Source organism: Pristiophorus japonicus, unplaced genomic scaffold (assembly GCF_044704955.1).
Source record: "Pristiophorus japonicus isolate sPriJap1 unplaced genomic scaffold, sPriJap1.hap1 HAP1_SCAFFOLD_226, whole genome shotgun sequence".
NCBI lineage: Eukaryota > Metazoa > Chordata > Chondrichthyes > Pristiophoridae > Pristiophorus > Pristiophorus japonicus.
The window spans coordinates 477119-501335 of record NW_027251973.1 but is presented as its reverse complement, the minus strand read 5'-3'; the positions used below and the strand labels follow the sequence as shown (position 1 = coordinate 501335).

The window sequence follows — 24217 nt, the reverse complement described above, 5'->3', positions numbered from 1 at the left end:
ATTGCAAATGCTGGAAATCTGAAATCAAAACACAAAATGCTGGAAATACTCAGCAGCTCAGACAACATCTGTGGAGAGAGATAGAGTTAACATTTCAAGTCGATGACTTTTTGTCAGAACTGAAAATAAGTTCAGGTTGAGTGTCCGGAAACCTCTGGACTGAGGCCGTTCCAGATTTCAAGTATTTCTGGATTTCGAAACGTCTTTCTGACGTCCCGAGTCCAGAAACGCTTGTGCGGGGGAGGGGCGGGGAGGGGGTTGGCGGTTCCGGGTTCGGCTGTGGGTCAAAGGTTGGTGGCTGGGAAAAACCTGCATTGAAGACCTGCAAAAAAGGTACGTTAAATTATTTATTTTTAAAATTATTTTTAAGCGATTTAGTAGGTAAGGATTTTGTGAATTTAAATGTTTTGTTTTCTGGAATTTTTGGGGGTTCTTTTTACCCCTCCCTAGGCCCAACTCGCAGTGGGAATCTTTTTAAAAAAAAAAAAAAATGTCCGGATTCCGGAACATTTTCCAGATTTCGGACAACCCCTCCACGGATCGGCCCGGATTCCGGAACATTCCGAATTTCGGAACTCCGGATTTCGGACGCTCAACCTGTATGATGAAATAACTTCGGATGCATTTAGTTTCTGGGCTGCTAGCTTTTCATGGGTACTTGGAGTTACAGTTGTGAATAAAAGTGCCAAGTGTGTGGCCACTTTAGTAACTCAAGAAAGTCAACACTATTGATCCATTGAGTGGAAAATCAGGTGCTGTGGAATTGGCTGCTAGCCAGTTAGAGCCACCATTATTCTTGGAATAGTTCTCCAGAGTGGTTGGTGGGACATGAGGACGCAGAAGCATATGTTAAGTTCAGTATTTTTTTTAAAAAGGACAACATTTATTGTAGAGAATATTGAGGAAAATCAGTAGTAAAGTTTGTACAACATTAAAATTAGCGTATTAGCTGATTTTTTTTTTAAGCATGGGAATGCATGAGGTGACGTATAAACCGTTGGCTCTAGAAGTCTTCGTGAGTTTAAGGGCTAATAAACATGATGCAGTAATGAACAAGAAATGCTGTGGATAATGAGTATTTTTCTCAGGATTTATTTTAACATTCAGTTTAATCAACTTGTGTCAAAAGTATCATTGCTTTGGCTAAAATCTGATTTTATAAAAGCTGTTCCATTCATTAGTTCTCAAAAATAAAAACAGTATAGCCTCAAGACTTTCCACATGTTGTGCTTTATTTTCAAAGCCAACTGAGCTAATGGTTTCTATTTTATTGAAAATACTTGTACTTTAAAATAAATACAAGTGTTATTTTATCTACTTTTAAATGAATCATTGGTTTACAAATCTAGTGATTAAGTTAATTTTTAATAACTCAAGATTGCTGAGAGTAAACTTGCTCTTTATGATGCCATTCAGAGTATTGATCAGACTCTGACCAGTTAAATTGATGGATATTTATTCTAATATTGGCTTGAATTATTATGGGACTTTTTTTCACTGTGCACTTATCATATGATCAGTTGTTTGACAATAAACGTGTTAATGTGTGTGTTTATTAAATAGGTGAAGTGCAACTTTGATCTGGTTGGCGAGGTTAACCTAAATGAAACAGACTTAGTCGTAGAAATTGAAGAGTTCCAAAGGAAGAGACTCAAAAGCCACGGTGAAAAGAAAAGTGAGCAGTACTAATACTTTACAGAAAGATTATTGGGTTATAGTGGAGTTGGCTTGTTAGTTGGTGCATTAAGAGACTAAAGGGTTGAAATTGCCCTGTTTAGCAACACCCGTTAGCCCCACTGGGAGCACTAACGGGGCGCAAAAAGGTTTTCTCCCGGAGGGGGGGGGGGGGGGGGCGCTACCCCTTAGCACCGTGCACCGACCCCTTTCCACCTCGCGGTGGACATTGGCCAGCGCCCTGCGAGCAGTGTCAGTGCCAGCCTCGGGTCAAGAACCAGCACCTTCTTTACTTCTCTGGCGTGACCCGGGCCACCATCGGCAGCCCAGCACACTGTTTTGGGTGGCGGGCTGCGGCCTCGGCACCTAGCCACCCTGGTGGCTCAGTGGAGGCCATCAGAGGCCTGGCAGAGTGCGCAGTGGCCCTCCCCTTTAACCAAAGGGGAGTGGTGCTGAGCCGCGTCAGCACTACGTGGAACAGCCGCGAAGTGCTGCCGATCGCGCCCCGGAACCCACCCCATCAGGAAGTAGACTGCGTTCCACTTCCTGTGAGGGCTGGTAACTGCAATTTCGCGGCCGGGGCAGGACTTCCATGCCGGGTGCAGGGAAGACCCACCCTGAGTTGGTTACCGCCCCCTCTGGGAATTTCTCCCCCGAAGCCACTTGATCCACGTTCAAAGAACCATTGTGGCATATAGTATGCACACATCAGGGGACTGTAGCATGCAATATTTACCCCAACTGACAGACAGAAATCTTATATCTGCACACACTTCCTGTCCTCAGAATCTTAACTTCCAATTGTGATGCTTTTGTCAGACTTTTGTATCAACTTTTTCAATCATAAATTCCTATGTCCATATTTATAATGAAAACTACCGTTAAGCTGTAATCTCTCCCACCAGTGAGTGGGGTTGTGCTTCAGTCTTGCATCTCCGAGCTCCTTAACTTGTACTGCAGTGATACTACTATGTTGCAACCAACTATTTGTCTGTTTCCCAAATTGCCATAAGTTTTGCTCTTTAATATAAAATCAAGGAAATAATACACGACTTCAAAATAGGAACTGTATTATATCTGTGTGCCTATAATCTGCGTGCTGTAGTCCAATTATTCTCACCCTCTAACCTCGCAACACTTGATGTTGACTCCCTGGAGCTGAAATTTAGGGTCTGGATAAGGGCCGTTACCGATGTTTTGCGGCGGCCATGCGGCTATATTGAGTGGCCGCCACGTTCCAGTCAATTGCCACTGTAACCCATATTTAGTGCGGGAGTTTTTGGGGTGGTGTCCACTTCTGCCTCAAAGCGCAGACTCCTGCTGCGGTATGGTTCCTGCAGCCGTAATGACATCATTAAAGTGCGCACCGTGACTGCGCCACCTATTTTCAGTATAAAAAAGGCTGATTTTTTTTGTCGGTTCCCCCGCCAGCTTTTTGAGTCGGTGCACTTTGCCGGTCTCCTTGAGACCACCAGAGGAGGGACGTTGGGTGCAATCGGGTATTTTGTGCGCTAACTTTATCAGATTTTTCTGTGGGTATTTGGAAAACCTCCAGCGGGCTTTTGAGAACCTGTTGAGAGTTTACAACACTTTTTCACTCGATGAATAGTCATAGTCTGTGGGCCTCATTTTCTGCTACACACAGGCCTGCTTGTGAGGGTCGAGGCCCCAGACAGAATGGGCTCACTGTTGGCAGGGCAACGCCTTGTGCACATTGCAAGAGGCAGGGCGGCACGCAGGAGAAGGCACCGCCGTCTGCAATGTGTACAGAGGCAGCGGGCAAGGAGGCAGCAGCCATGGCTGCCCAACAGGGAGAAGGGCCTGCAGAAGGCCACAGACCTCCACACATAGAGGGTGGCCTGGAGGGAAATGGTGTGAGGAGGAGGGTCAGGTACGCTGAGCCCCCCGCACCATATATTGGGCCAGGCGCCTTGCGAGCAGCAGCCTGCAGAGGCTCTGGAGCATCACCAGGAACAGGGAGAAGGCGATCAGCCAGGTGCAATCGGAGGGGCCCAGCACGGACCTGGGGAAAGGAGGCTCTACCGTCAAAGGGTGTACAGACGACCGTTTTCCTTCCTGGGGCTCAGTGATGAGTAATATTTGCGAAGGTTGTGATTTAGAAACGACATCGTGACGGAGCTGTGCAATGTCCTGCGGTGAAATCTGCAGCTGTGCACAAGTCTGAGGACAGCTCTCACCGTTGAGACCAAGGTTACCATATCGCTCAACTTTTACACGACGGACTCGTTCGTCTGCCACGGCAGACATATCCAACGTTTCCCAATTCTCCGCCCATCGCTCCATCCGGCAGGTGACCGATGCTCTGTATAAGAAAAGAGTCCAACATATCTCCTTCCCAATGAGCAGGGAGAAGCAAGTGGAACAGCAAGAGGGATTTGTCAGGAATGCAGGGTGCCATCAGCTGCACACGTTGACCTGTGGGTCCCACTGAACCATCCCAAACTCTTCATGAACAGAAAGGGATTCCACTTCCTGAATATGCAGCTGGAGTGCGACCACCAGCGTAGGATCCTGGCAGTTGATGCCAGGTACCCAGGCAGCAGCCACAATTCCTTAAAAAGGAGGCAGACAGAAAGCAGGAAACTATAGACCAGTTAGCCTAACATCTGTTGTTGGGAAAATGCTCTCATGAGGGGTCAGCCACCGGAGGTAGAGCCAGCAGTACCACCTGAGGAGGAGCACCAGGATCCTCCGTCGCCACCCATCAGAAGATGTAGTCGCCATCCCAACCCTGCAAGGGAGGTGCAGAGACGTCTGATTGTTCCTCAATTCAGATAATTCTATCCCCACCTGACTCTTCAGCTTCCATTTTCCATGCCATCCCAATTAGTGCCTTCATACATCATTGCTCACTCTCAAATGATACACCTGCCCAGACATAGGTGCAAAAAATAAAGATTTATCATATCATCCAAATCAGTGCAAAAGACTAACAGAACAAAAAACAGTCCAAAAAACACAGACCATCATCATTTCTCACTCTTGTGCATTTCCTTATAATATCCCTCTTACACGTGCCTAACCTAATACTACGGCTAAGTGTCTCCCCTGTGGCTGCATGGGTCTGGGAAGGCTGCTGTGTTTCCTGTGTGGAAGTTGCAGATGTCCTTCTAGGATGCCCTCGACCAGCTTTGGGCCTGGAAGGACCGGCTGCAGACTAGTCAACACACTCCTTGGAGGGTTCAGTCTCGCTTGACATTGGCGGAGTGACGTCTGGGACCAGGAATGCTGCGATCCTGGCCCGAGTAGCCAGAGTCACTCACCGGGGGCGGCACATTACTACCACCACCACCAATCTGAGGGAAGTCAGGTTGGGTGCTGTGGTGCAAGACCAGAAGGTCCCCCGTGACCTGTGGTGGACCCAGCCATGAAGGCAACACAGATGTCGGGTGGCATCGAGCTGAGACTGCATGAGAGCAGCCGTTTGACGTCCATGGCCTGTTGTTGCCCAGAGTGTATAAGAGCATTCTGCATTTCCAGGGCTGCGGCCATCCTCTCCAAACCAACACCGATGCACTCGTTCTCTCATGCCAGTGCTGCAATGGCAGCTGCCACATCACCTACAGGTTGTGTCATCACAGCTAGATCCGCACGGATAATGTGGGAGTCCACCATCGCCTGCACACTGGCAATAATGAGCCCCATGGAGTGCGCAGAGCTGTCAACTATGCGGGAGACGGACTCCTCCACGCTCCTCACCACTTCCGACAGGCTCTCTGGCACCCTTGCCAGTGCCCCCTACATCTGGGAATGCATAGCCTCCACCCTTCTCTCATGAGCCCCAACATCGATGGGCTCGTCTGAGTCCTCCTCAGCAGAACTCTGATGTGGGCTTGCCCCCCCAGAGAGATGACACCTGAGGTTGCCTAGCCCTGTCACCATGCTGCAGCCCTTTATGCCCCAGTGCAACACCCAGTACTATCTGAACTAGATCGGACTGAGTATCTGAGCTGGCGCGTGTGGATGGAAGCAGTGACTCATTGATGCCAGCAGTGTCCTCCTCTTACTCTTCTTCATCACTGAGGTCCCCAAAAGATGGAGTGCTCTCCAGGATGTCAGCAAGGTTGGAGCCCTCAATGTCTTCTATGCTGTCATTAGGCATACTGGAACTTATGTCCTCAAGGGTGTCATCGAGTCCTGGCACTGGGCTGACAGGTGGTGCCTCTCTGTCCTCGTCTGACACTCGGTACCGGGGTTGTCTGCAGCTCTGGTGCTGGGCTGACGAGTGGTGCCTCTCTCTCCTGTACTGCCACTGGGCTCCGGGGTTGTCTCCAGGCCTGGCACTGGTCTCACAGGTGCTGGTTCTCTCTATCCTGTACTGCCACTTGACTTCTCATCTGCAAGCATTAATGGGAGAACAGTTGCCATAAGAGGGAGGTAGAGGATTGGCGCATGGAGTCTGCAACTTGCAAACTTTTGGAAGGAAAGGCACACAAGGCACTGGAGCATTGAGGAAAAGAGATCATTAAAGGAGGGCCTTCACTTACACATGCTGTCCACATTGTCATCGCCAGTACCGGAGGCCACCGGGTCGGTCTCATCTGCAAGCATAAATGGGAGAGGAGGAGGTGGGGGATTGCTGCATGGAGACTGCAACTAGCAAACTTTAGAGGGAAAGGCACAGTAGGCGCTGGAGCAGTCAGAGAGAGAGAGCATTAAAGGAGGGCCTTCGCTTACTCACATGGGCATCGCCAGTACCGGTGGCCACGGGGAAGGCAGCATGTCTCCCGACGAGTTCCTCGACACTCTCCAAGGGTGCGAAGATTTGGACGTCGGGCTCACCACCACCAGTCCTCCTTTGCTCCATCCTGTTGTAATTTTTGCCTGCAAAACATAGAATGGTTGTTGAGTACCACTGTGATGACGCATCAGAAATGCGTGCACAAGTGTGTGTATACAGTGAAGGTGGGACATAAGAGAAGGATGAAGGAGAGGCTCGCAGATGGAAAGTCAGCAGTTGGTGGAACAAGCACTCACTTTCATCAGACGGATGGTGTCCTTCAGCAGTTTTCCACACTGCATGGAGGTCCCAGAGAACTCCACAGCAATCTCCCTCCAGGCATTTGTAAAGACCTCGCGAGTGGGTCTCCCCGCGTCTGGGTAAAGGACTCGCCGCCTTCCCTCCACAGTCAGCATCAGGGTATCCAACTCTGCGTCCGAAAATCTACTTGCTCTTCTTGGCCCAGCAGCATCCTTCAACACTTCTCCTTCCCTCCTCAGGGCCTAGCTGCAAACCCTGGCCTTTAAGAAGGCCAGGAGTCACTGGCTCGTTGGCTGCACATGATCAGAAGGCTGAATTTCCCTGTGATTATTCTGCTACAATCAACCCATCCACACCGTGGGTGCAAGCTCCCAATTGCCGCCGGACGCCACTTTAAAAAAAAAAAATTGCTGAAAATCAATTGACTGTTTGCGGCGGTAATCGCACAAAAAAGACGGTAGGTGCACCAGGTTCCTGGCATGCCTGAATTTCAGCCCCCCTATGTGTTCAAAGCAATAGTGATCGACTAGAAATTAGCTGATGCTATCCTTGGGTGACTATTTAGGCAAGGAAGGGTAATCAGGGAACGCAACTATAATGATGCAACATTATAATATTGGGAATATCGCCTGCAAGAAGTTTCTCATTCATGTGCTGTACAAGTGGTAAGTCAAGTTTGAGGCACCAGTTAATTTTTTTTTCAATACTTGCCTCTGGCCTCATGTCTCAATGACACAACGGTTTTTATTTCTGCTCTGGGACTTTTTTTGTCGAACTAACTAATTTCATTTGGAGGGCTAAAGCATATAGCCAGGCTTTCAAAATTGTAGTCAACACTACTACATTTGCCACCTGTCCACCATTTAATAAGATCATGGCTGATCTGATCTGATGGACTCAGCTCCCCGCTCTCCATGACCTTTTATTCCCTTATCGCTCTCAAATCTGTCTTATCTCCGCCTTAAATATATTCAATGACCCAACCTCCACAGTTCTCTGGGGTAGAGAATTTCATAGATTTACAACCCTCTGAGAGAAGAAATTCTTCCTCATCTCAGTTATAAATGGGTGGCCACTTATTCTGAGACGCTGTCTCCTAGTTTTAGTTTCCTCTATGAATGGAAATATCCTCTCTGCATCCACTTTGTCAATCCCCCTCTTTATCATGTTTTGATAAGATCACACCTCATTCTTCTGAACTTCAATGAGTATAGACTCAACCTATCTTCATAAGTCAACACCCTTGTCTCCAGAATCAACTTAATGAACCTTCTCTGAACAGCCTCGAATACAAGAATATCCTTCCTTTAAATACGGAGACTAAAACTGTACGCAGTACTCTAGGTGTGGCTTCACCAATACCCTGTCCAGCTGTAGCAGGACTTCTCTGCTTTTATACTCTCTATCCCCCTTGTAATAAAGGCCACAGTCCATTTCCCTTCCCGACTACTTGCTGTACCTGCATACTAACGTTTTGTGTTTCTTGCACAAGGACCCCAGATCCCTCTGTACTGCAGCACTTTACAATTTTTCTCCATTTAGATTATAATTTGCTTTCCTACTTTTTTCTGCCAAAGTGGATAACCTCATTTTCCCACATTATACTCCATTTGCCAAATGTTTGCACACTCATTCAGCCTGTCTATATCCCTTTGCAGATTTTTTGTGTCCTCCTCACAATTTGCTTTCCCATCCTCCTTTGTATCAACAGCAAACTTGGCTGCATTACACTCAGTCCCTTCATCCAAGTCATTAAGATAGATTGTAAATAGTTGAGGACCCAGCACCGATCCATGCAGCAACCTACTAGTTACTGTTTGTCAACCGGAAAATGACCAATCTCTGTTTTCTCTTAGTTAGCCAATCCTCTATCCATGCTAATATATTACCCCAACCCCATGAACTTTTATCTTGTGCAGTAACCTTTTATGTGGCACCTTATTGAATGCCTTCTGGAAATCCAAATACACCACATCCACTGGTTCCCCCTTATCCACCTTGCTCGTTACATCCTCAAAGACCTCAAGCAAATTTGTCAAACACGATTTCCCTTTCATGCTAACTCTGCTTGATTGAATTATGCTTTTCCAAATGTCCTGCTACTGCTTCCTTAATAATGGACTCCAGCATTTTCCCAACGACAGATGTTAGGCTAATCTGTCTATAGTTTCCTGCTTTTTGTTTGCCTCCTTTTTTAAATAGGGGCGTTGCATTTGCGGTTTTCCAATCTGCTAGGACCGCCCCAGAATCCAAGGAATTTTGGTAGATTACAACCCATGCATCCACTATCTCTGCAGCCACTTCTTTTAAGACCCCAGGATGTAAGCCATCAGGTCCAGGGGACTTGTCTGCCTTTAGTCCCATTATTTTACCAAGTACTACTTCATTAGTGATGATGATTGTATTAAATTCCTCCCCCCCTATAGTCCCCTGATTTTCCATTATTGGGATGTTTTTAGTGACTCACACATTCCGGCCTCCCTGGGTCCGTACGGAGTGTCCACAGACTCGGGAAGGCATCACAAAAGCTGGTTTTCAGTGCACAACGCACATGCACTGAAAACCGGCTTTTCCAATCTGTCAAGCTCCCGCATATCGGGAACAAGGACATTTGCAAAAGCGAGATTGCGGTATTTACCAATATCTTACCCAGCAAATGTCCTCAAAACTCTTGCGCCTACTTTTACAGGCATACGAGTCTTAAAACGCACTTAAAACATAAATAAAATTAAAAATAAACTTTATTCTTTTTAAAAACCTTACCCACTACGTTAAATTAATTTTAAACCATAATTTAAAAAACTTTGTTAAAACTCGGGGAGGGAATGTTCTCTCTTAACTTTAATGTCAATTAATTTTAATTATGTGAGGTGTGTTTTTTTTATTTTCTATTTGGTGTTACTGTGTTTGCTATTAATTGAGAAAAAAATCCAATGAGAACTCATAGATACGGGGTTCCCATTGCTATTAATTGAGAATACTGTACCTGATTGGTTGAGAGTCACACGTGACTGCACCTTTTGCGTTGGAAGCGCGAGGAAAGGAGCGCGCTTTGCAGCGCGGGAAGAGAAGGGCCTCCTCACCGGTATCGCAGGCTCCTCATGGACCACCAGGTAATTTTGTAGAAATGTTTCAGGTCGGAGGCAATTACCCACAGAAAGCCTCCGACCGCAATTTCAGGACCAGTGTCTTCTACTGGGAAGGCCAATACAATATATTTGTTCACTCTGTAAATAAAACTATTTGGGTATAATGACTTCAAAAGAATAGCCTTTAGCCATGTGATATTTTTCCAAAATGGTCACAAAAATAAGGGAATGTATCGTGGTGAAGTTGCAATATATAAAATGCTGTGTTAAGGCCCATATAGATTTACCTTTTTGTCCTTCAAGGGATTCAAAGGTGTATAAGATGTCGCCGTTCAACTAAAGCAATCCGATTTCCCTGTGAATTTTGTGGCCGACGGTTCCTGGATCCCTCGGAATGGATAGGCCATGTTCAGAGACACTCTGTAAGTTCGACTGTTTTGTGCAATAAGTGCCAATAACAACTAGTACAGTGATCTGATCTCAAATTTGATCCAATATATTGTTGAGTATTTGAATAGTGCACTGGGTTATGGAGAGGAGAGGCGGAACAGAGTTGAATGGAATGATGCAGGGGTTGGTGCTCAGACACCTATTGTTTCAATTCTATATTAGTTACTTGGGGCCCAAGTTTCCGCCCTCTAAGAACGGCACACCTCCATAAGGTGCGCCGATTTTCTGGAATAAAAAGGGCGGCAAAAACTTACCTTGTGATACTTCGAGCTCTTCATGACGTCTTCATGTTCAGCATGGCGCAGCACAAGGGGTCAGGGGCGGAGCCAGGTCCCAGCGCTGAAAACAATGCCGGGACCTCTGCATATGCGTGCTAGAGTGTGCGTGCATGTGCAGTAGCTGCTCGCCCCCAAGGCTGCATGGGAGGGGCCCGAGGGGGGAGGGCCCAGTCCGTAGTCTTCGGCGGCCCAGCTTCTACGTCCTCTGGGGGGGGGCCCCGCCCGAAGTCTTTGGCGCGACCAGGCATCTTCGTCGTCTGGGCCTGTTCAACCTCTTCCCCCTGCCTCCCCCTCTCTCCTCCCCTTCTCCCTCTCTCCTCCCCCTCTCCCCCTCTCCCCCTCTCCCTCTCTCCTCCCCCTCTCCTCCCCCTCTCCCTCTCTCCTCCCCCTCTCCCTCTCTCCTCCCCCTCTCCCTCTCTCCTCCCCCTCCCCCTCTCTCCTCCCCCTCCCCCTCTCTCCTCCCCCTCTCTCCTCCCCCTCTCTCCTCCCCCTCTCTCCTCCCCCTCTCTCCTCCCCCTCTCTCCTCCCCCTCTCTCCTCCCCCTCTCTCCTCCCCCTCTCTCCTCCCCCTCTCTCCTCCCCCTCTCTCCTCCCCCTCTCTCCTCCCCCTCTCTCCTCCCCCTCTCTCCTCCCCCTCTCTCCTCCCCCTCTCTCCTCCCCCTCTCTCCTCCCCCTCTCTCCTCCCCCTCTCTCCTCCCCCTCTCTCCTCCCCCTCTCTCCTCCCCCTCTCTCCTCCCCCTCTCTCCTCCCCCTCTCTCCTCCCCCTCTCTCCTCCCCCTCTCTCCTCCCCCTCTCTCCTCCCCCTCTCTCCTCCCCCTCTCTCCTCCCCCTCTCTCCTCCCCCTCTCTCCTCCCCCTCTCTCCTCCCCCTCTCTCCTCCCCCTCTCTCCTCCCCCTCTCTCCTCCCCCTCTCTCCTCCCCCTCTCTCCTCCCCCTCTCTCCTCCCCCTCTCCTCTCCTCTTCTCCCGTCCCCCCTTCTCCCCTCTCTCCCTCCCGTCCCCCACCTCCTCTTCCCCCCCCTCTCCTCTCCTCTTCCCCCCCTCTCCTCTCCTCTTCCCCCCCCTCTCCTCTCCTCTTCCCCCCCCTCTCCTCTCCTCTTCTCCCGTCCCCCCTTCTCCCCTCTCTCCCTCCCGTCCCCCACCTCCTCTTCGCACCCTCTCTCCCCCCACTCCTCACCCCCTTCCCCCCCTCTCTCCTCCCACCCCTCGCTGTCAGAAACAGAGACACACTGACAGAGAGACACTGTGGCGGGGGGGGGTGCCCCAGCACGCTATTGGAGGGCTCCCGGTGCTGCAGTTGGTGAGTAGAAACATAATTATTTATTTATTAATTATTACTTTTTTTTGATTTATTGGTTGATGTATTGATTTATTTATCATTTATTATTGATGGCTCTTTATTTGTAAGAGTGAAGTGTTTAATGTTTGTAAAGCCCCCTTCCCCCTCCCCCCATCTCTCGTTCCTACGCCTGATTTATAAGTGCAGGCAAGGTTTTTTTGAGCGTACAAAAGTCTACACTCATTCCATTCTAAGTTAGTTTGGAGTAAGTTTTCGCTGCCTAAACTTGCAAAACAGGCGTAAGTGGCTGAACACTCCCCCTTTTGGTAAAAAAAATCTGTTCTAAAATGAAACTATTCTAACTCACTAGAACTGGAGCAAACTTAAATGCCGAGAATTGCAATTTCTAAAATGCTCCATTCTAAACTAGTTGCTCCAAAAAAAATAGCAGTAACTGAGGCCGAAACTTGAGCCCTTGAATATTGCAACCAAATTTAAAACTTGTCAAGTTTCCTGTTGACACTAAAATAGGGAGAGCAGTGGAGACAGAGGATGCCACAAAGGTATTTGGATCTGTTGTATAGTTAGAACATTTAATTTTAAATCAATGAATTTGAAGTATTGTACATTGACTTCAAAAATGTGTACAATGAATATAAAATCAACCAGGGTTCAACTTGTCAAGAGACTTGGAAAAGAACATGGGAGTGATAATAGACTCAACTCTCTCAATATCCGGACCATGTAGTAAAATATATTTTTTTTAAATGCAAATAGAATATTGGGATGTAGTGCCAGGATTGAAGAGTACAGAACTTTAAATTCTTTACTGTCATTTGTAAGTATGGTGGGAATCAGGTGACTATGTCTGAAGCAGAAGGAGCTAATTACAGCAACATGTTAGCAAAACCTTCACATAGTTGTCCTGAGTTGCTACTACTGTAGTTCAAAATAAAAAAGACAAAGGGAGACAGCAGATACAGGTGGCTACAAGCAGACCTCTGGGAGCAGTGAATGGCCTTTCAGCACTGTGCTTGATAGCTGGTATTTGTTTAAGCTACAAGATGGTACTTGCTGTTCAATGTTTCAAAACGCTAGTCTGGGGCTTTCACAATGCACTGGTCAGATCACACTGAGTGAATTCTGGTCACGAATGCCACAACAATTTGTACAAGCAGTGGAGAGGGTGCAACAAGATTGATCCCAATTGTATAGAGATAAATTGTGAGGAGAGATTTGAGGATCTCAAGTTCTCCAGTTTAGAAACGAGGTGCATGTGGGATGACCTCATTGAGTTATAAGAAATGATGCACTAAAAAGTAAACTTCATACTAAGAGTTTTTAACGGAGGTAGACAGCCTTTTCTGATCCTTGTTATGTTAGACAGATAGCATGGAATCTAGACAATGGCGAGTATATGCTGTTTCTAATAAAGAATGTTTTTGTCCAAATGTAAGCAGTCATCTGTTGACTAGAATTTGCCTTAGTTGTAGAATTGATATCAACAGTCAGTGCTGCTGTGTCTCCAACCCTGTGGTTTCTTATAATTGGGAAGACAACATTCCTATTATGACCCGATCTGTATCGTGGTGAAAATTTAATGTTTGTATATATGGGCTCTTTGTGCATATTTGGCTGGCTTCTGATTGGCTAGTCATAATTGCAGTTATTGTTGCATACACATGCTCCAGTTTTCGCAGTTTAAAAAAAAATTCATATCAAAATTGACGAAGACGATCTGAAGTTCACCTCAATACTATGTTTAAAATGTCATTTTGGCTGAAGCCCACAATACAAGGTGCTTGTGTAGTGGTGATCTCACATCTGATTGCATGCTTTTATTTTCTTACCCCATGTAGCTTATTAAGGCATTAAAGAACACAGCAGCAATCACAGCAAGTTCTCAACCAAAAGATATTTTTTAAGCATAGTAGAATGATATTGATGTAGAAAACATGCAAGCACATCGTTGTGCTGGACGGTGCTGTGATCAGGGCACACCTTCTCCTACCCCCCCGCCCCCCCGGGTCAATTTTCTTCTTTATTTCCACTGTCCCAGAAGAGGATAGATTACAATTTCAAACCATCAATCACTGTATTGGAAAAACTAAGACATTGTTGGACCCAAGTGTAGTAGATAACTTACCTTTGCCTGTTTCTTTTTCAAATGTAACCTCACGATGATAGTGAGCCTAGGTTCCGTAAGGCATTTCCTAAAGGTGCACCTAGAAAATATTAAACGGCAGCACGTTTTCTCTCTCTCTCTCTCTCTTCCATCCCCTACGTGCACGCGCAGAAAATGCTGGAAATAGTCTGCCCAGCAGGCCAGGTAGCATCTGTGGAGAGAGAAACGGTTAACATTTCCGGTCAATGACCTTTATCAACCTGGAACGTTAATTCTGTTTCTCTCTCCACTGATGCTGCATGACCTGCTGAGTATTTCCAGGTTACAGGTCTAATCTGCCTCTTTCCTATGTGCTGTCACACCAATTAGAACATCCTTCCAAAGATCAAGATATGGATTTGTGAAAAAATGAAGGTTATGAGTGGTAAACCTACACTACAGGAACTGAGAGCCAATGTTGTCCAAGGATGATAACCTTTAGCTTTGGTTAGTGTTTTTTGGTTGTAATCTCTTGATTTTAAATGGCATTTTGATTTAAATGAGTTTCTTGCTAAATGCTCCGTTTAAGAATTTCTGGGAGTTTGGCAAAAAGGCAATTTATTTTCTTACGGATGGCCATGTTAGTTTTGATGAAAAGTATTCCCTTGTTCCATAAATCCTAAGAATCCCAGTGTTGGATAAAGTTAAAATGTCTGCATTTAGAACGGCTGTTGGCCTGGATGTTGTTTTTGCGTTGAAATAAAATATTTTTGTTAAGTTTCAGTATTTCAATATTCACATCATTCTGCTGGTCTGAAAAGGTAAAAATCTTCCCTTTTGATTAACCATTATTGAGGCTATTACATTTGCTTGAATGCTTGGAGCTTTATGTATACATATTCAGGTTTTGGATTTAAAAATTAGGATTGCTCAGGTCACTTCCTAAAGGTGAACTTAAAATGTAATCCATCCACATCACAACACATACATCCTGGTTAAGTGTTTGACCAGATCTCTCATGCTGCAAAACTCCCCCAGTGCAGCCCAAGGAGCATCCCCCAGTTCTACCAAAGTGAAGCCCCCATGTAATTTACCCCAACTCTCCTTACCCAGTACTGCTAAACACCAGGGGTAGAAATTGCCGCCCGCCCGAAACGGGACGCATGCATCCCGTTTCAGTGGTTTTTACCGCAGCTGAGATTGAGGTCGTTTCTTGAGCGTAATTCCGCTCTTTGTTGGTTTTTTATTTTACTTGGATCCGGAAGTCGCTCTTAAAGGCGGTGTCTACACGAGAGGGGCAGACACCTGGCGTAAGTTGGGGACGGTGCGGAGTGACCGTCGCGATCATGTCGCTACGGCTCTCCCCTTCACTTCTGCGATTTAAAACTTCGGCCCACTGCGGCCGGGCCAGCATCCTGGCACCCAAGAGGGGGCACCAGGCTGCCTGTTGGTGGCCCAGCCGAGCCCGGGGCAGTTGGCCGACAAGAAAAACATGGTGGCAGCCTTTAAGGGAAGCCGCACCGTCGTTGCAGAAGACCACAGCCTCACTGGGCCCACTGGGGGTAAAAAAAACAGGTTTTGGCACAGCCAGGCAGGCTGAAGATTTTTAGAAGGGAATGACATCGTTGGGGTAGATCGGCGGTGCGCACGGTGATGATGCACTTAAGACGGATAGGCAGTAGCGGAGTGGTGGGGGGAGGGGAATCGCACCCCCGGGAAACTTCGGAAAGGCAATTGGGCTATCGGCAGCCACTCCACTCCGCAGTGTTGCCGCCGATTTGCGGTGGCCTTGAGGAGAGGGACAATTTTAGCCCTCGGCTATCTAACTCCAACTGGTGCACTGGTACATTTTATATTCCTCCACCTCCTTTTGAGGGGTGCTCCCGGGGCAGTAGCGTGGCGCTTTGTTAAAGGAGTTATATAAATAAAAGTTGTTGAGGTCTCAGTCTGTTACCACCTTGTTTTTCTGCCAGCCCTATATTAACTTACAATGTAAGTTTACAATGTAAAATGTTGACTTGTTTATTTTTACATTTTAAACTTTTTGCCCCATTCGATGTTTCCCATCCCCTTTTGGGTCACATGCTGCCTCTTTCCCCTTTACCTGCCTGTCCACTTCGTGTTCCACTGTAAAGTCAGAGCCTGCTACTTTCAGATTACCAGCCCTAGCCTTCCCCTGTTTACAGTCTAAGGATAAGGGGTAAGCCATTTAGGACCGAGATGAGGAGAAACTTCTTCACCCAGAGAGTGGTGAACCTGTAGAATTCTCTACCACAGAAAGTAGTTGAGGCCAATTCACTAAATATATTCAAAAGGGAGTTAGATGAAGTCCTTACTACTAGGGGGATCAAGGGGTATGGTGAGAAAGCAGGAAGGGGGTACTGAAGTTGCATGTTCAGCCATGAACTCATTGAATGGCGGTGCAGGCTAGAAGGGCTGAATGGCCTACTCCTGCACCTATTTTCTATGTTTCTACTTCAGTCTCCTCCGTTCCATCATGTAAGGTTTCTTGATGGTCTCCTTAGTGTTCTGATTCCTCCGGCTTTTCTGCTGCTAGAAGGTCCTCCCCCACGCCCATCTGGACCATTCTACTCTTGGTTCACTCACTGGTAAACTGACCCTTAACTACAAACATTTTTTACTTGTGCTCTGTTTGTAAATGCTTTGCGATCTAACTCCCTCTAATCTGTCTGCTCAGCTGCTTGAAAGCAGCTCAACTCCTGACTATTTTGTGCTTCTGACCCCAGCTCTGCCTACCCGCCCACTCATAAAGGCTTCTACTCCCTACTCTGCCGCGCTCCAGTCAAGGCACAAGTCAGGAGTGTGATGGAATATTCTCCACTTGCCTGGATGACTGCAGCTCCAACAACACTCAAGAAGCTCAACACCATCCAGGACGAAGCGGCCCACTTGTTTGGCCATCCGTCACCTTAAATGTCATTTATTCAACTATCATTGTAACGCATGTATAAGCTGACCTTGAGAACATTGACCACAAGGAGGTGAACTTGTGGGAGACACTCCTAACCTGGACTTTCAGGTATAAAAGGGGAAGCTCCACCCACCTTCATCACTTGAGGTCTTGGTAATAAAGGTAACTGGTCACATAAGAGTGACCTTCTCAAGTATGGGCCTCATGTGCATTTATACTGTATAGTAAGGACATATAATTGGCGTTGAGAAACTGGGATTTAAACCATGCGAGCATAGCCACTAGCAGCACAGAAGAGAGGTACTGTGTTGGTGATGATTGGGATGACGTTATTGAGAGACTACAGCAAAGTTTTGACACTAAGTTGGGACAGGATTTGGCCGACAAACGCAGGGCTCATCTCCTGACGGTTTGTGGATCCAGAATGTACTTCCCTGAAGAAGGACCTTCTAGCGCCAGAGAAGCTGGCGGATGACGTTCGAAGAGATCAGTAAGTTGATCGGGGAACACCTTAAACCGGCGAGCAGCATGCACATGGCGAGACACCATTTTTACACGCACCGGCGGCGAGCAGGGCAAAGCGTTCCTGACTTCGTGACAGATCTCTGACGACTGGCGAGCCTATGTAAGTTCCCAGATGCGTGCAGAGCGGAGATACTGCGAGACTTTTTTATTGAGGGCATCGGGCACGCTGTGGTTTTCAGGAAACTGATTGAGACCAAAGACTTGACCTTGGAAGCGGCGGCTCTGATAGCCCAGACATTTATTTCCGGGGAGGAAGTGATCAGAATGATGTATGTCAAAAATCTTGGCTCAAATGCAGCAAACGACCTGGGAGTCAACATTGTTAATGCGGCACACAGTTCTCTAGGCAGACAAGGGCAATCGGACATGCCCCAGCATGTAGTCAACCCAAAGGGGGAATTCAACAGAGACAATAGCTAGCTGAACGGCGATTCATGCCATCGCAATGGACAATGCGGCCAGTAATGGGGCCATCAACACCTGTTAATGGTGCACTTAAGGACAGTTACAGAGACAGTCAGAGACGATCGATTGGTAATGGACCTTTTGTTTCCAACAACGGGGCCTCCAGCTCATGCTGGAGGTGTGGAGGCAAACACCCAGCCAGAGCTTGCAGGTATCAGCAATATACCTACAGAAACTACAACGTCAGCGGTCACTTGGCGTATATGTGCAGGAAGCCTGCAGCCAGGTTGATGTACGAGGAGGTCGGGCCCGATGTAAGCCCTACGAGGCCAAATGAATACTGGGGGAAATCGCTGGAAGCTGAAGTTCAGCGAGTTCATGTGGAGCACATATACAGTTCATATGCCAGGACACCACCAATAATGATGAAAGTGCTCCTCAATGGCATCCCAGTATTAATAGAGCTAGACACGAGGGCCAGCCAGTCCCTGATGAGTATCAAACAGTTCGAAAGGTTGTGGGTGTCCAAGGCCAGGAGGCCAAAATTATTGCCGATTGACGCACAGTTACGGACATATACAAAGGAGATCATTCCGGTGCTAGCAGCGCCACGGTAGTCGTGACCCACAAAGATTCGGAGAACAGGTTGCCACTCTGGATTGTTCCGGGGGACGGTCCCACACTACTGGGGAGGAGTTGGCTTGCTGTCATGAACTGAAAATGGGACGATGTCGATGTCAATGCAATTTCTTCTGTGGAGCGAATATCATGCTCACAGGTCGTGGACAAATATGACTCATTATTTCAACCCGGCATCGGCACTTTCATGGGGGCCAAAGTAGTGATTCACATAAACCCGGACGCCAGGCCAGTACACCACAAGGCCAGAGCGGTACCGTACGTGATGCGATAAAAGATAGAAGGCGAATTGGACCGCCTGCTGAGGGAAGGCATCATCTCGCCAGTCGAATTCAGTGACTGGGCGAGCCCGATCGTGCCGGTGCTCAAGTCGGATGGGTCGGTCAGGATATGTGGCGATTATAAGGCCACTATCAATCGGGTGTCACTCCAAGACCAGTACCCGCTACCAAGAGCGGAGGACCTCTTTGCGACGCTATCCGGTGGCAAACTTTTTTCAAAAATGGACCTGACCTCAGCTTACATGACCCAGGAGCTGGCGAGTGAGTCGAAGAAGCTGACCACCATCACGACACACAAGGGGTTATTTGAGTATAACAGATGTCTGTTTGGGAATTCGTTCGGCCGCCGCGATCTTTCAGCGAAATATGGAAAGCCTCCTCAAGTCGATTCCAAGGAGGGTGGTTTTTCAAAACGACATCCTCATCACGGGTCGTGATACTGAAGAACAGCTCCACAACCTGGAGGAGGTGCTACGCAGACTGGACCGGGTAGGGCTGTGACTGAAAAAGGCGAAGTGCGTCTTCTTAGCTCCAGAGGTAGAATTCCTAGGGAGGATGGTAGCAGCAGACGGGATCAGACCCACTGCGTCCAAAACAGAAGCGATCCAGAGAGCATCCAGACCCCATAACACCACGGAGCTGCGTTTGTTCCTGGGGCTCCTGAACTATTTTGGTAACTTTCTTCCCAAATTGAGCACGCTTTTAGAGCCGCTACACGTGCTCCTACGCAAAGGTCGCGATTGGCTTTGGGGGGACAGCCAGGAAAGGGCTGTTGATAGCGCACGCAACTTGTTATGTTCCAACAAACTGTTAACGTTCTATGACCCGTGTAAGAAACTTGTTCTAACTTGCGATGCATCGTCCTATGGGTTCGGGTGTGTGTTACAGCATGTGAATGCCAATGGTCAGTTACAGCCGGAAGCTTATGCCTCCAGAAGTCCGTCCCAGGCAGAAAGGGGCTACGGGATGGTAAAAAAGGAAGCGCTAGCATGTGTATATGCAGAAAAAAAAATGCACCAGTACCTGTTTAGCAGGAAATTTGAGCTGGAGACAGATCACAAACCCCTAATGTCCCTTTTGGCTGACAACAAGGCCATAAATGCGAATGCATTGGCCCGCATACAGAGGTGGGCACTTACGTTAGCCGCCAATGACTACACAATTCGGCACACACCTGGCACTGAAAACTGCGCCGATGCTCTCAGCAGGCTCCCACTAGCCACCACTGGGCAACTGAGCATGGTGCTGAGATGGTCATGGCTGTTGAAGCTTTCGAAAGCGAAGGCTCATCTGTGACAGCCCGTCAGATTAAAGTCTGGACAAATAAAGACCCGCTACTGTCTTTAGTTAATAAATGTGTCCTGAATGGGGACTGGGCAGCCATGTACGGGGCATGCCCTGAGGAGTTTAAACTGTTTCATAGGCGCAAGGATGAACTCTCGATTCAGGCCGATTGCCAACTGTGGGGAAACCGAGTAGTCATGCCCCAGATGGGCAGAGAGGTGTTCATCAGAGAACTTCACAATGAGCACCCGTGCATTGTCATGATGAAGGCAATTGCCAGGTCACATGTTTGGTGGCCAGGGATAGATGCAGACCTGGAACTTTGTGTTTGCAGGTGCAACACGTGTGCTCAGCTGGGCAACGCACCCAGGGAAGCCCCCCTTAGCCCCTGGTCCTGGCCCGCCAAACCATTGTCACGCATCCATGTGGACTACGCAGGTCCTTTCATGGGAAAAATGTTTTTGGTTGTAGTAGACGCCGACTCCAAATGGATTGAGTGTGCCATTTTAAATTCAAGCACATCCTCTGCCATGATAGAAAGTCTACGGGCAATGTTCGCCGCCCATGGTCTACTGGATGTCTTGGTCAGTGACAATGGCCCGTGCTTCACAAGCACTGAATTCCAAGACTTCATGGCAGGCAATGGAATCAACCATGTCAGAACGGCACCGTTCAAGCCGGCCTCAAACGGCCAGGCGGAATGAGCAGTGCAGATAATCAAACAGGGTATGCTCAGAATCCAAGGGGGCTCCCAACAAAGCCGCTTATCACGCCTCCTGTTGGCCAATAGATCCCGACCACATGCTCACAGGGATTCTACCCGCAGAGCTGCTAATGAAAAGGACGTTCAAAACCAGGTTATCCCTTATACACCCTACTATGAAAGAAAATGTTGAGAGCAGGCGTCAGTCACAATGTGACTACCATGACAGGAATGCGAGGGCGCGATGTATTGATGTCAGTGACCCTGTTTTTGTCCTTAATTACGCTGCAGGGCCCAAATGGCTTGCAGGCACTGTGATTGCCAAAGAGGGGAATAGGGTTTTGGTAGTTAAACTCACCAATGGACAAATCTGCCGCAAACACATGGATCAGACTAAAAGGAGGTTCAGCAACCCCATAGAAGAAGCAGAGGAAGAACACTACGTAGAGTTTACTCCACCACAGTTGACCGAACACCGGAACCAAATGGAGGAGAGCCCAGTCACTGTCGGCAGTCCGGACAGGCCTGAGGCATCGCAAACAGCAGACACTCAGGCCAGCGCCCAACAACCGGAGCCCCAACTCAGGCGCTCTAGCGTAAACCACCAGAGAGACTTAACCTGTGATCCCAATAAGACTTTGGGGGGGGGGGGGGGGCGGGGCGGGGAGGTGATGTCATGTATTGAATTATCATTGTAATCCATGTATAAGCTGACCTAAGTTGTACACCTTGAGAACATTGACCACAAGGGGGTGAACTTGTGGGAAACACTCCCAACCTAGACTTTCAGGTATAAAAGGGGAAGCTCCATCCACCTTCATCACTTGAGGTCTTGGTAATAAAGGTAACTGGTCACAGAGTGACCCCCTCTCAAGTATGGGCCTCGTGTGCATTTATACTGTATAGTAAGGACATATCATTAAACATTCACTCCCTTCATCACTGACGAACCGTGGCTGCAGTCTGTACCATCTACAAGATGCACTGCAGCAACTCGCCAAGACTTCTTCGGCAGCACCTCCCAAATCCGCGACCTCTACTACCTCGAAGGGCAGCAGGCACATGGGAGCACCACCACCTCCACGTTTCCCTCCAAGTCGCACACCATCCTGACTTGGAAATATATTGTTGTTTCTTCATCGTTGCTGGGTCAAAATCCTGGAATTCCCTCAACAGCACTGTGGGAGGACCTTCACTACACGGACTGCAGCGGTTCTAGAAGGTAGCTCACCACCAGCTTCTCAAGGGCAATTAGGGATGTGCAATAAATGCTGGCAAGGTCAGCAATGCCTACATCCCAGGAACTAACTTTTTTTTATATCTCTACATTCTGAGTTGCCTTGCAGTTTGCCTTCATTAGATTTTATTTAAAAATATTTTATGAACACAGGCCCGCTCTCTGCTTGCTCTACCATGTCCCTGGCAACTTCATCTTTCTCCGTTCTGCCTGCTTAATGGCAGTGCTTCCCGGTTCTGCTTCTGCCGCATTCTTTCTCTGACTTGCTGATGGTATGATTGTAAGGGAGGACATGTTTGGGTGAGACAGAATAGGCATGAGGGTGGTAAAGGAGCTCCATACTTTCCCAGCACACTGCTGTCTCTCTCTTCGGCAGTTCCTCGGAATTGAGGATGACTTGCTTCCAAGCTTAAAAATGAGTTATGTGAGCTGCACTATGCGGGACTGACAGTCTCTGTCACAGGTAGGGCAGACGGTAGTTGAAGGAATGGGTGGGTGGGGTGCTTGGGATGCTGTGTGCTCCTTCCGATGTTTACGTTTGGTTTTGGCTTGCTCTCGGCGTACAGACTCTGTGTTCGGTGCCTTCCCGGATGTTTTTCCTCTACTTTGTGCGGTCTTGGGTCAGGGATTCCCAGGTATCGGTGGGGATGTTACATTTTTTCAAGGAGGCTTTGAGGGTGTCCTTGAAACGTTTCCTCTGCCCACCTGGGGCTCGCTTGCCGTGTTGGAGCTCCGATCGAGCGCTTGTTTTGGGAGTCTCGTATCGGGCATGCGACGACGTGGCCTGCCCAGCGGAGCTGATCGAGTGTGGTCAGTGCTTCGATGCTGGGGATGTTGACCTGAGCGAGAACACTGACGTTGCGCCTATCCTGCCAATGGATTTGCAGGATCTTGCGGAGGCAGCATTAGTGGTACTTCTGCAATGTTTTGAGATGCCTGCTGTACATAGTCCATGTCTCTGAGGCATATAGGAGGATGGGAATCACTACTGCCCTGTAGACCATGAGCTTGGTGCTGGGTTTAAGGTCATGGTCTTCAAACACTCTCTTCCTCAGGCGACCAAAGGCTGCATTGGCACACTGTCGGCGGTGTTGGACTTCGTCATCGACGTCAGCCCTTGTTGACAGTAGGCTCCTAAGGGATGGAAAATGGTCCATGTTGTCCAAGACCTCGTTGTGGATTTTGATAATCGGGCAGCAGTACTGCGTGGCGGGAGCAGGTTGGTAGAGCACCTTTGTCTTACGACTGTTTAGTGTAAGACCCATGCTCTCGTACACTTCGATGAAGGTGTTGACGATGGCTTGGAGTTCAGTCTCCGAGTGTGCGCAGATACAGGAGTCGTCTGCGTATTGTAATTCAATGACAGAGGATAGGACGACCTTGGATCTGGCCTGGAGGTGGCGGAGGTTGAACAGTTGCCCGTTTTTTCTGTAGATTAGCTCCACTCCAGCAGGGAGCCTACTGAGGGTGAGATGGAGCATTGCAGCAAGGAAGATCGAGAAGAGCATTGTTGCAATGACACAGCCTTGCTTGACTCCAGTCTGAACATGAATTGGATCTGGGGTGGATCTGTTGGTCAGGATCATGGCTTGCATGTCATCGTGAAGCAGACGAAGGATGGTGACAAACTTTTGGAGGCATCCAAATTTGAGGAGGACGCTCCATAATCCTTCATGGTTGACAGTGTCGGAGGCCTTTGTGAGGTCAAAGAAGGCATTTCTTTTGGATTTGCCGTGTGGTGAAGATCATGTCCGTTGTGCTCCTTAGTGGGCGGAATATGCATTGCGATTCTGGGAGGTGTTCTTCTGCCACTGGGAGAAGGCAATTGAGGTGGATTCTTGCGATGACTTTCCCTGTGGCAGACAGCAGGGAAAATCCTCTGCAGTTACCACAATCGGACTTGTCAGCTTTCTTGACGATGGTCACGATTACCGCATCTCTGAGGTCCCTTGGCATGCTCTCTTTCCAGACAAGAGAAATGAGATTGTGCATTCATGCCAAAAGTGTTTCTCAGCCATGTTTTAGTGCTATGACCGGGATTCCATCTGCTCCTGAGGCCTTGTTTTTCAGTTGTCTGATGGCCTTTTCTACCTCATGCCGGGCTGTGCTGAAATGGTGGCGGGTAGCATGCTGCAGGATGGAGTTGAGGACACTCTTGTCAAAGACAAGAGTCTCAGTTGAGGATGTCTTCGAAGTTCTCCTTCCAGCGAGCGCTGATGGCCTCTCTGACCTTGATCAGTACCTCTCCGTTCTTGGCCAGCAGTTGGGTAGGGCCTTGGGTGCTTGGGCCGTAGGTGGTCTTGACTGCGCTGAAGAATCCACGCATGTCCTGGTTGTC

The 24217-nt window shown here is 48.2% G+C and overlaps 1 protein-coding gene across 6 annotated transcripts in view; it reads left to right on the top strand.

Annotated features, from left to right (window-relative positions):
* The window catches only part of LOC139245640 (zinc finger protein 462-like), a 238632-nt gene that overhangs the window by 94929 nt on the left and 119486 nt on the right, over positions 1-24217 (top strand). For all 6 annotated transcript variants that reach the window (XM_070871221.1, XM_070871222.1, XM_070871223.1 and 3 more), the window contains 2 exons: positions 1564-1675; positions 10069-10187. In XM_070871221.1, the coding sequence (XP_070727322.1) occupies positions 1564-1675; positions 10069-10187 (231 nt within the window). The remainder of the gene's footprint in view (positions 1-1563; positions 1676-10068; positions 10188-24217) is intronic.